A 13,029-nucleotide genomic window follows, 5' to 3' on the forward strand; every position below is an offset into this window, starting at 1 on the left:
AACTAGAGTTGTCAGACTAAAACTTCGGTCAGACTACGGAACCAAGTTGGTACTGAAATTTGAAAATTGTGACGCTTTACCAAAGTCGGTACATTTTGAAAACTGTAGTGTTAACATAATTTTTACTTTCTTGTTGGTGTCGTCAAATTTTTTAGATTATTCTTGATTTTGAAGAATATCTCACCCTAAAATTACAATTTAGCCTAAAATAAACCCTATAATAAAGACATAAACAAAAGAATCATACAAAATAAATCTAGTATTTTTAAAAAGTGTTTTGACAAAAAATATATGTATATGTTACATGTACATTTAAAGGGATAGTCCACCCAAAAATTTCTTTCTTCCTCTGAACACAAAAGAAGATATTTTGAAGAGTGTTGATAACCAAACAGTTTCGGGTCCTATTGACTTCAATTGTATTTTTTGTCCATACAATGGAAGTCAATGGGAACCGATACTGTTTATTTACCAACATTCTTTAAAATATACTCTTTTGTGTTCCACGGGAGAACGAAAATAGTACATGTTTGGAACAACATGACGGTGAGTAAATTTTGACAGAATTTTTATTTTTGGGTAAACATTTCCTTCAATATTTTATATTTGCCCCTAATGTAGTATGGTATTAAACGGCCATAATTAAATTGGCTGCCAGTCACAGTAAAGAGTCTCACCTGATTCAGACAGGTCCCTCAGTGAGGAGCTGAGAGCAGTGCGTTTGAGGCCCTCTCCTGGTGAATAGTTATCATCCAAACTAGGCCTTCCCATAGTGCCATTCACCACTTCATTCTTGACTCCACCCACTCCTCCTGCCATCATGCTGTTGGTGAGCAGGCTGGGCCGCATTACTCCCTTCTGCTTCTCCAATTCAGCTGCAGGAGGAGAAAGAACAAATATCATCAGAGGACTATACAGTGTAAGACCTTTTCCTAACCAGGAACAATGTTTCCAGCATCAAGTAATTTGTCTGTACATATACTAAAAGCAAGTTGTTAACAATGAGCTGTTTTTGTCTTGTTTACTATGTGTTTTCTATGAGTCATCATTATGGTGACCAGATAGGGTCACTGTAAATCAATGATGTTAATGCTGTCGTAGTAAACCACCAGCAGAGGGCCAGAATAAAGTGTAGTTGATTTATGAGAGCAGCAGAGGGTGCTGTACTCACACTCTACTCTGTATTTCTCCATTTCCTGCACCTCAGCAATGCTCTCCCTCAGATCACTGACGAACCGTGTGCGGTCCTGTTGACTAGGGGCCGTGAACACGATCAAAACTTTATGCTCACCGCCCGGGATGGCTGATGCTAATTTGACACCATGAGGATAGTCTGAGGGTGGAGAGAGAAAAAGATCATGTTTATTCAGGGTTCACAAATAACAATGTCACATTAAAAAAAATGTAAAGGGGTCATGACATGATAAATCAATTTGCCTTGATCTTTTGACATATTAGAGGTCTTTGTACCATTAAAACATCTTGCAACAAGTTTCATAGCTTAAAAAGACCTCCTCGTTGTAAACAAAGCATTTATTTAATCAAGTTCCAAAAACAGCTTGATTTGATATTGCGGGATCTGTGGCGTCCACAGAGTAACGGAGAGTTTGCAAAGAATCTTTTGTTGAAAGATGAAGCTACTAATATTGGATCTGACAGCAGCTGCATCACAAACCATAAGTAAATGATTTAATAATGCTTTGTCTCTAAATATTATTTTTTGGAAATATATTTGTTTTTGTTTTGTTTGTTTTTTGTAAACATTTAAACATTATAAGTTAACGTCATGGAACATAATAAAAGAATTTAAAAATCCATGTCACGACCACTTTAAATATAGGTTTAAGTGATGATTTTAGAGAAGCAGAAAAATGAATATTCACTATAGAAATTTCCATGACTTTTCCTGGTCTAACTATCACAATATTAAAATTCCCTGACATTTGTTTTCCAGGTTTTCCATGGCCATTGGAACTGAATTTACAGCTTTTTAAGAAAACTCTAAACTAAGCCTGGGAATTTTTAATATGACACATATATTATTATAATTTTTTTATCAAAACTTTGTGGTCAGTACGAGCAAGGACATATTAAACTGATGAAAAACAGTAAAGACATTTGTAATGTTCTATTTTAAATAAATGCTGTTTTTTAAACTTTATATTCATCAAAGATTCCTGAAAAAATGTAGTATTGTTTCCTTCAAAATATTTAAGAAGCACAACTGTTTTCAACATTGATAATAATAATAAATGCTTCTTGAGAACCAAATCAGCATATTAGAATGATTTCTGAAAGATTGTGAAACTGAAGTAATGATGATGAAAATTCAGCTTTGGCATCACAAAAATAAATTATATTTTTAAATATTATAAAATAGAATGCAGCTATTCAAAATGACAATAATATTTCACAATATTACTATATTTTTGAGCACATAAATGCAGTCTGGGTGAGCATTAGAAACCTTTTTCAAAAACACAAAAAATCTTATTGACCCCAAACTTTTGAAATGTAAATTTTGAAAATTTGAAAACTTTTGAAATGTGTGTATAAGAAAGACAAAAATTAACTTCAAATCTTACAGGAGTTCTGGAACATGTGAACCTGCATCTCCACAAGAGGGAAGGACTGTCTGAAACTGTATGTTACGGAGGTTTTCTTCTTCTGGAAGATCTTTGTAACCTTGAAATATAATAACAAAGAAAAAGAACCACTAAGCATTTTAATATGTAGTAACTTTAAAATACACATTCATGCCGAGGAGATGTTGCTAAAACGGCTTGGGCCAATTCAGTTGGCATGCATTATTAATTGATGTGTGTTATTGACATTACCACAATCAGGTCGTTGAACAGGAAGACCTCTCTCTGGTGGACTCCAGATCTTTGAGGACGGTTGGTGTCCGGGACTTCATAGAGCTGACAGCAGCACACCAGTCTGCGGTGGGGCAGAGACAGAACCTACACACACAGCAGATATTTACATTTACTTTGGAACTACATTACAAATTGTTCATCAAACAGGTCAAAAGTATGATTTACACTGACAGAACAGTTCAAAGTAAAAAATAAGTTCTCAAACATTCACTATTCTAAAAGATTATAATAAAAAAAAAAAACTCAATTTGATAAACGTCTCAGTAGTACTCACAGGTTTCTTGCCCACAATGACTCTCTCCACCGCCTGGACCTGAGAAACATGGTCATCATTGGTCCTCAGTTCCCACTTCTGAATGCGCTGGTAGATTCCAACTAGTAAGTCACGTGGGATGTCCTGACCATTATCCACCCCTGAGAGAGAAAGAAATGACATGCACACAAGAAGAGATTTAGTGTATTTGCAAAATCCCTGACAGTTACATGGCACATTTAAAAGCAGATTGAGACTGTGTTTGTAGTTGGCCACTTAAGTATGTGCCAAATATGTGAATGTGTGATATTTCAGAGAGAGAGAGAGAGATTTGAACACCACCTCGCAAGTTTTTGATGAAATCGTCCAGCTTCATCTTCCGCTCCGCTTTGATATTGGGGCTGTACATGTCTGTGTTGAGGAGGATGATGGCAAACGCTAGGATGAAGATGGTGTCTGGGTTCTGGAACTGTCTTACCAGTGCTGGGTTACAAACACAGTACCTCTGACTACAAGACAGATACAGAGAGAGAAATAGGAGAATTTAAATGTGCAAATATTGAAGGATAGATAAAACATGTTTTATAAATGCATTATACCAGCTTTGAAATCTGATGGGATGAGCCATGTTTGATGTCACTATATAGCTGATTTATGAGCAACATCAATAGGAATTTTCTGTTACCAAGACCCCTTAATAGTGTTAAAACCATTGTAACCCATAGCCTCTCATGGCTTAATGTAATAAATGTGAAATGCTAAGTTGTTTTTTTTTTTTTTTTTTTTTTTTACGATTGCATAAACATACCTGAAAGCCTCAATAAGTCTTTCCACTTTTTGGGCCTCTCCTTGCACTTTTATCTGAGCTTGAAATTTCCTCAAAGCATCATCAAGATCCATTCCGGAAAAGTCCATTTCATCCACAACACAACTGAGAAAAACAAAAGTGGAAGAAAATTGTACATATTTATACATTCTCATGCCAAAATGTGCATTGATTTGTTTGAGGATGAAGAAATTCTTTATTTTCTGTGCATTTTTTATGTAATATTGTTCAAAATATTGTATTGCTCGATTGCAAGGGTGTTGGGGCTCCACAACCCCAAAGGGGTCCCCAGGAGTACTTCAAGGGGTCTGGCAATTATTGTTCTGATCTAAAAAATGTGAATATTTATGAAACAATGTATTATTAGGTTAACTTCAATCAAAGCCAAAATTCTCAGATTAAAATGTATTAAATTAAATTAAAATGTAGTGTACAGTATGTACTGTAAGTATATGAACATCAAAAGTATTATTTTAATGACTTTATTTTAAGCATCTTAAAGTCTGTACAGTAAATACATTAACATTAATAATACTACATGTAAGTGGCTACCAAGCTTCCCATAATGTTTACGCGTTAGTTCAGTAGGCGGAGATTCTGAATTGAATCACAAATGTCAAATATTGATTTTCTAAATGTTAATTGATAACGGAACGTTGACGGAACGCAAAAGGCACCTGGACAGTCTCTGGCGTGCAGCTGTGCACATAAAAGAGACCCATGATGGTTGAGCGAGAAATCCGACCGGCACCCTCTGCATTAAAATCTAGCGTAACTTTGGCTTCTATGAAGTTGAAGGGAAAAAGGACCTGAACTTTATGCAAGTAGGGCTCCAGACTGCGACCAAATGGGTGACAAGGGGTCGCACCACCACGTTGTGCAATTGATAAGAGCTGCAACTTCTGTTACATACGATACGAGAAACATCAAATGGCACGAAACGAAAGTTACGAAACCGCGCTATTCGTTTAGCTTCCGCGCAACACGAGCTCAGAACAGGTTTACTCGTGGGCCAATCTCAATCAGGCGACACTGTTATTACACAGCGCTGGAAAATCCAGTGAGAAAGAATTCACCGCAGATAAATAACATTGCAGTGAAATTTAATTGGAAGCATTCAAATTTGGCGCAGAATTCTGTTATAAACCACATGTCAGATCAAACAGCGCTGACGTGGAAACCAGGACAACCTTAAAAGCTTCCCAACTCGGAAAAGGCAAAGCGAATTACAAACTCTATTGCAACATTTATTGCCAAATCACTTCCATTTGTTTAATTAATAAAATATATTGGAAGTAAATTCATTACGGATCATTACAGATACTTTGCTTTAAAAGTACCAAGTAGTCACACAGTAAGAAAAAAAATCTGTATAGAAAAAAAAGATGTATTGATAATTGTTTTATCATCACATCACAGCCCTCTGATTCGTAATCGAATCGAATCATGCCTAGAGATTCCCACCCCAAATTTAGCATCGTCCACTTTAGATCTGATCGACCAAAATGCATCTTCATACCAGGTGTAAACAGGGCCTTAGCTCTAAATTTATATTTAGCTCTTAGCTCTAAATTTTAGAGGATTTATTGTTTGAACTCACTCCAATACATCTTTGTTGAACTGTTTCTGTCTGTTTCCAAGGAACTCTCCAATCATCTGCCGACTCAGACCTTTTCTCTCCAGGATGAAGCGAGCGATGCCCACCGGTGTGTCTGACACAAAGCCCTTTTCAATCAGGTACTGAATACCCTTTTCCGGCTTCCTGCAGTCCAAAAAACAACAGTACAGTTTAATCATGTTTTAATCAGATTCATTCAGTTTCCTCAATGTGATTTATAATAGCTTTGTCACTGGCTTGTTACATATATTAAATGGTGGGATTGTTGCTTATAAGAGGTGGAGTTTCATTTTCTCTTACTTGTTGAAGAGGTTGAGTCCAATGCGATATTGTCTTCTCTGAACCACATCGTTGTTAAAGGCAGGAGAGTCCCAGCTGTGCCGGCTTTCTCTCTGGTAGGTCTGTTTTCCTAATGGGGGCAGGGGCTCCCGCAGACTGTCCCTTGACGAAGAGCCTGAGCTGCAATTAATGGTCTCATTAGAGTTTGTGGTGGAATTCAGTGAGTCATTATCACCATCCGAACAGCACTGCTGCTCCAAGCCACCAGGTGGCAGGGGTGCTGAAGAGGAGGATGAGAGTGGTGTGGTTGGGGGCTGCTGAGGAGAGGAGGAAGACGAAGGAGTGTCGGGGTACTGGTGATGATGGTGGTGGTGATGGTGATGATGGTGAGCCATGTGGTGTGGGATATGCGACGGTATCGATCGGCTAGCTGGACGTGTTTGACCTTGTGCAGCTGTCGAGGATGTTGAACGAGCATTAGGGTTGTGTTTTAGTGTACCTTGAGGTGACCCTCCCACTGAGTCCTGCTCATACACTAGTTGTCTGCTGAGGGAGCCTCGATCTGAGCGGTCACTCATGTCCACGGAGCTGTCACTAGGTGGTTCAATTGTAAGTAGTGGTAAGTGCCCTCCCCGCAAACGGTAATCACGGCACTCTGTGCAAGGTGTGCTTCGGCGACTATTGCTGCTTCCTCCTCCCTCTGTGTCACGGCTATCCTCCCTACCACCTACCCCGCTTCCAACACCCCCCCAGAACTCAGTGTCTGTGCTGCTAGGGGCCCGGTCTAGAGAAAGCGGCGATGAAGGTAGTCCGTCGTCCATGTAAAGTGTGACATCGCTGTAGGAGGTGGCTGTGCTATCCTCGTGCATGCTCAAGCCTCCTGTACCTCCTCGATCCCTGTCTGCAAGGCCTCTCCGTAATGATGCGTGGCTGTTGCTGCTCCATATGCACTCGCCAAAGTCATCCACAACACCACTTCCGTCCCCTATCCCTTCCTGGGAGTCATCTCGGCGTGGTCGACAAGTTAGGGCATCATCAATGGAGTCTGCCAAGGACTTCACCTTGAGTACAAAGAAATGAACACTGTCAGATAAACTGTGCAAAATATTTACATTTAGGGTTACAAAAGATCCCTGTCTCTGGGGTAGTACCCCTAAAATGTGCATATACCTTAGAATAGTACCCTTAAGGTACTACTGTGAATATTTTAGGAGTAAATAAGGTACAAACTTAATTTATTTAAGGGTACTGCCTAGGGGCTGCACAGACTAGTTAACTTTAATGCTCTGCCATGATGCTTTAAGCTTGACATCGACTAGTCGCTGGTCATGGCCTATAGAGGGCGCAACAGGATAAGAAATCTTGGCAGTCCATTTTAAAGCTCCGTGTTCAAACAGTTAAAATGACAAATACATACTCTACTCCTCAAGCGCTCCACAACATGTTTGATTATACTATCTAGATGCTCAAAATTGATCGGTAGAATGCACGTTTTAAACAGCTTTTGTACACATAAGTTGATCGCCGTTCTAAACGAATGGGTGCTGCATTGTAACGCACACACATACAGAAGCTTGCGCACATCGCTTCAATATTATTATAAGAGAGACGCTGCCAGGTAGAATTAATTCACACTCAATCGCTCTCTCACTAATGCATTCATAGCCTATAAATGTTTACTGTGCTACTTTATCTGTATCTGATTTAGAACGAGCAGAAATCTGAGATGAAAAAAATAATGACCCAAAGACAAAAGAATTGATAAAAATAAGCTGTTATGTAAAGTCTTGTGGGCAGCGCTGTGTCAATATGCCATAGCTCTGCGCATGGCAACCCGCATTCAAGTCTCAGCTCGAAGTTCAGGCTTATTTGTTCATTAATGACGTCATCAGTGACTAGATGACGTCGACTCGACTTTCATCACATAAATGTCGACTTTAAAAAATCTGATGTCGTTCAACCCCTAGTGCTGCCCCAATGACAAGTTGTTGTTTTTGTTTTCTGAGAGTGAAGGAGCCACAGGATAGGCATTTTTTTCATAGCATTATCTAGTCATGGTTTGACAGTTCATTTCTAATCATTTAAACAATCAGTTCACGTAAGGCTATGTACTGAGAAGCTGAAACAGGTATGCAAAACTTTGACCAACTGTCTTTCTGGTAAAGCTGGTTGACCAAAACTGCTGGTTAAGCTAATTATGTAGCCTGTATATTAGCATCCAATGTTGAGGATCAGCATCCAAAACACAACACACACTGCTGACCAGTTTTGCTCGTCTTTTCAGCAGGGTATGTTCATTCTTAACCCCCAAAGACCCTTTATCTCTATAATGACTTCAGATACAGACAAACTGAGAACTTACTTGTTTAGAGAAGGAGTCCTCAAGGTGGGTGTACTCCGGCCGTGATGGGGAGCTTGGCTCTGTGGTGCAGGTTGGAGAATGCGGAGGACCCATTCCTGGACTGTGACTGTAGTGAGTCGGGGTGGGAGGTTGAGGCTGTCGGTCATCAAACGAGTACTGCAGTCGCATGTTGGAAAGGATGATGCGGCGTGTCATGCGGCTCTCGGAAGCTGAGCTGCGTAGGCGCTCAAAGTTCTTGTTCATACGATATTGACGGAATGCTGTCTGGATGGTACGCGCTGCTCGTCTACTTACGAAGTAACCTCCATATTTCTTCTCCAGCATCTCCACCTGCACAACGACAGCCATATCAGTTATATTTTCTCCAACAGAATGTGATTTACTGCGAATCCTAATACTTTTTTGCATGCCTTACCTTCTTGTCTTGTAGGTCTGTAGAGAGTTCATAGCTGCTTGATAGGGTTTTGCACCTCTTGGTTTCCTCTTCCTCTTGCTTACGTAGGGCCAGGCTAGCTGGTTGGTTGCGTGTACGCTGTGCCCAGGCAATACTGGCTGGGCTTGGAGGGGGCACAAAAGGCACCCTGGGGCCTGGGGGGCCGCAGCTGTTGTCCCCGTAACGGTCAGAGCGGTACACGTAAGGAGATTTACTGCTGGAATTGTCTGAAAAGGGACGTGAAGCTGAACTCTGGGTTTCCTCCTCACTGAAAGGGGTGGGTGAGAGAGAGAGGAGAGAAAGAGAGATAATAATTTTGAGTCTGCAACGCCCCCATAATGAGAGGATAAGATAAAAATCTCAAGCAACTCAGGAATTCATGACATTATTCATTTTCCACTGAGTTAGCATTTTGACTTTCAGGAAAGCTTTAAACAGGGCCAATGTCCTAAACAAGCCTCAGGGTTTCCTAGAATTATCAAACAGTTAAAAGCAAAGACTCCAGGAAAGTTTTAACAATTCTAGTTATACTTAAGATTTGTAATTAGAAGTCATTGTCTTAATACAATCTTGGTTCCAGTATCAAAGACAGTAGTTTATATATAAACAGTCTTATCTTCATCAGCTGAGTTCACAGTATGTGCTGAAACTTTAAAGAAACTTGAAAAACTGTTGTAAATTTCCTGTAAAATCAAGTTCTGTTTTTGACATCTGTACCTCTCAAGTAAGAGGTTTGGGCATGTGGACCGCACATGTGTCGCATCATATCCAAACTGTTGGATCATATCCAAACCTTATCTCTACACTATTGACACTATATGTCCTCATCTCTTGCTCCTCACACAACAGTTCTCACCCTTGATGACTTGTTGTCTTCCACTTCCATAAGTGACTTACTCATCCTGCAGTGTTCCATCAGAGCAAAAGATTGATTGATACATATACCAACAAACATAAATGACATCAACTATGCAACCTCATTCAGTGGACTTTATACTAAAGTATAACATGAAATAGATTTCTAGGTTTTCTGAAGAAAATGCAAATGGTTCTTGTCAGTGCAAAACTCACCAACATGAAACTGTGTGGTAGGCGTTCTGAGAGGTTATCACATTTCTATGCAGTTTCTAAAGCCTTCTGATTTGTCATCACATTGCTTTGCAAATATTAGGATGTTCAGAGTTGTTGCTAGGTTCCTGCTAATGATGTTGTATGGCTCACATCTTGCAAATTCAATGCAATTTAATGTTTTTTTCAGTCGTTTTTTTTTTATCAGCCAGGCAAAAATTGCAATTTGCTTGGAAAAGCAACACACTTCTCCTCAACAATCCACGCAATCTGTGGTACCATTCATGCCAATAGCACAAACAAGTTACACACTGACATTTAATACTTTGTGTTAAGAGTTTGCAAACACCACTGCATAATAAATTACAGAATAAGAACAAACAGTCTATTGACAGAGGAGCATAGTTTACAGGGTCAGTCACCCAAGTGTAGAGGCGGTGACCCTTGGGTTTGCCATGGGAAACACAACAGCATGTGATCTGAACTCATAATCCTGACACAGCTTTCTGACAGGACAGTGGGAACTTCTGAATCACTGCATGCAGCTTCCTGTTCTGTATGACTAAGTCGGAGGAGGTTATTGAAGGCAAGATATTATCATATAATGCTAATGTACTGCAATTCAGACATCTTACGAAACTATTCTCATTTTGCCTAAATGATTTCTCACTCTCTCAAGCCCACAGAAAGACACTTGCATGCATATAATCCTTGTTTTGTTGTTTATCACATGTAACAACAGGTAACCATTACACACAGAAAGGTCCAGTCTTTACAAAAGCACAATACCCTTGTTTCACCCTCTTTTGTATGTAGGAAAACAGAAACCTAATAGGCTTAACAGCGGGTGTTAGGATTAAATGCCATAAAATTTGTAAACTTTTAACTGTACACTTACCACATTTACTAAAAACAGGTCATAAACCCACGCACATGAACATCCATCCTGAGAATGAAAGGAGGTTTCGCTTCCTTTAAGTCCAAATTTGGCAAAGAGTCGCTGAAGCTCCTGGAATTCACCAAGTGCTGAACTTTGTGGCTTTTTTAGAGTCGTTCTGCAGTTATGACCGACTGTCAGGAGGTCACCAACACATAGTCACATGGCAGTGCTTAAACCCTCCCTCCTCCCATTTTCTCTCTCCCTCTCATTATTTACATTACACAGAGTGCGGTGGTATAGTTCACCGAAGTCAGTAGCTCGGAAAGAGTGACCAGATATGTAACTGAGGCTGGAATTTCTGGACCAATCAGCTTTAGGATCTCCTACAGTGCTTGTATTTGTCATCTTCTTCATAGATGGGTCTAGAATAGTTTTTCACACAGGTGTTTGTGGTAATCGTCTATGATGTTCACAAAAACTTGTGTTCCCTCTCTGTTGTCCTGGTCAGTATTTTCCACCCCTAATATGTGGTTTCCTGTATTTGTATGGAGTGGACAAAAGACTGAAGGGGAGAAAGGAAGACACAGTAATCGCCTTTTGAGCTGTACTGTGTCAGTTCAACCCATTTGAAAGCAAAATCATAAGTGAGATCTCTTTAAAGTCTCAATTGTTTCTCCTGGAAAGCAATGAAATTAAATGAGAACCAGCTTTTAAGATTTTTTTTCTCTTGAGAACATCTCACATGTTCTCTAAAGTTTGAGAAGAATTCTCAAACAACGTCTTAAATTTGGCTACATTAATAAGAATGCAAAAAATTGTATGTAAGCTGAAACATTTCTAAAATTTGTACAATATCAAATGTATCTAAGCCACGCAATACAAATAATTTTATAGCACTCACTGTACAACAACAGTCACATTTGTGAAACATTGTGTTTGTATATTAAAGGAATAAAAACATGAAAATGAACAAATCTCCATAATAAGCATTCTCTCATTATTTACACCCTTGTGTTGTTCCAAATCCGCATGACTTGCAACAACCTGATATTAATGCAATTTAATAATAATTAAATCGCAATGGCCACTGTTGTTTTCCTGTGCACCAATACATATTTTACATTGGTACATAGAAACAGCAGAAGAAGCAGTTGAACAATTTTATTAAAATTGAGCCCCATGTACTTTTTCGCTGATATTCCTGCATGCTTTGTTAACTCTTTTGCCAAAAACTCATTTTCTCAAAATTTCATGGACCCCAGAATATTTTGTTGTATGAATATCTGAACATACAATATATCAAAAGAAAGAACAGACCTCTGCTTTTAAAAGAAAACCATTTTATTCTTCATACTTTTTATCAACATTTGTGGGTAAATTTAATTTAAAAAAACAAACATTTTGAACAAAAAGCTGACAAAATTGCGCTTTTATCAAAGACTATGTCAAAATGGGATTCATAATTAAAACATAAATCGAGTAGATTTGCTGTTCCCAAAGCTTGAACAGTCCCATTCTTTTTTCTCAATTCTGTCACCTGATGGAGTTTGGGTTTCTTGCCACTGTTGTCTCTGGCTTGCTTAGTTTGTCGACACTTAATATTCAACAATATTATTGATTTGACTGTACTGGCACTATTGTATGAGAACTGAACTAGACGATGACATCACTGTTTTCTGCAGAACTGCTTTATAGATGAAATTACCTAATTTAATAATAGATGATCTTTACAACGGAAATGAATCAACACTGAACTGACTTCAGCTGAACAATGATATCATTTTCTTTTAGAACTGCTGTGCAGCCGAAATGTTTGCATCATTGAATAATTTTCCTGTTATCACTGTAAAGCTGCTTTTATAGAAACAATCTGTATTGTATAAAGCGCTATAGAAATAAAGATTTGACTTGACTATACCTCTTCCTTGGTCTACATTTATTTTGGTAAAGTCTGGCACTTTTAATTTATAAGCTGTTTAATGTTTGATGATCATGTTAGCTTACATGTACATTAGCAATGCTTATTTTGCTTGTTTCTGCTTCTTCTTTGCCTCTGTTTTGACCATGGTTTTGACCCGGAGATTTAGTCCTATTTCAGAGGATGCGTAATAGCGCCCCCTACCGTATAACAGTGAAAACTCGGATTGCCGGAAAATTCTTTCAATGCAGGGAAGCATTGTTTCATAAATTATGCAAAATTCCGTCAATGGGAGGTAGAAAGTGGTAAATGTTAACGCTCAATATAATGCCATTGTATTGAATTCCTTCCACCAGATATTCATTACATTATCACCTTTTGTGTACCATGGAAGAAAGAAAGTCATGCGGGTTTTGGAACGACATGAGAGGGAATAAGTTTTGATTCTGGGTGAACTATCCCTTTGAAATAAAAACGATAGATTGCTATAGCTAGCCTACCTGAAAACAAATT

The 13,029-nt window shown here is 38.8% G+C and overlaps 1 protein-coding gene across 6 annotated transcripts in view; it reads right to left on the reverse strand.

Annotated features, from left to right (window-relative positions):
• iqsec2b (IQ motif and Sec7 domain ArfGEF 2b) overlaps window positions 1-13,029 on the reverse strand; it is an 80,578-nt gene that overhangs the window by 5,954 nt on the left and 61,595 nt on the right. For 5 of the 6 annotated variants that reach the window (XM_084087651.1, XM_084087650.1, XM_084087654.1 and 2 more), the window contains exons 3-13: window positions 8,633-8,918; window positions 8,218-8,547; window positions 5,877-6,916; window positions 5,559-5,720; window positions 3,941-4,063; window positions 3,475-3,641; window positions 3,154-3,293; window positions 2,838-2,963; window positions 2,586-2,685; window positions 1,172-1,333; window positions 678-875 (exon numbers count right to left, since the gene is read on the reverse strand). In XM_084087651.1, coding sequence (XP_083943777.1) covers window positions 678-875; window positions 1,172-1,333; window positions 2,586-2,685; window positions 2,838-2,963; window positions 3,154-3,293; window positions 3,475-3,641; window positions 3,941-4,063; window positions 5,559-5,720; window positions 5,877-6,916; window positions 8,218-8,547; window positions 8,633-8,918 — 2,834 coding nt within the window. Of the gene's footprint in view, window positions 1-677; window positions 876-1,171; window positions 1,334-2,585; window positions 2,686-2,837; window positions 2,964-3,153; window positions 3,294-3,474; window positions 3,642-3,940; window positions 4,064-5,558; window positions 5,721-5,876; window positions 6,917-8,217; window positions 8,548-8,632; window positions 8,919-10,616; window positions 10,805-13,029 lie in introns of those variants that run through there. The other variant, XM_084087652.1, reaches the window with a different exon arrangement.

This window comes from Abramis brama (genome assembly GCF_963993115.1).
Source record: "Abramis brama genome assembly, chromosome: 16".
In the NCBI taxonomy this organism is placed as follows: domain Eukaryota; kingdom Metazoa; phylum Chordata; class Actinopteri; order Cypriniformes; family Leuciscidae; genus Abramis; species Abramis brama.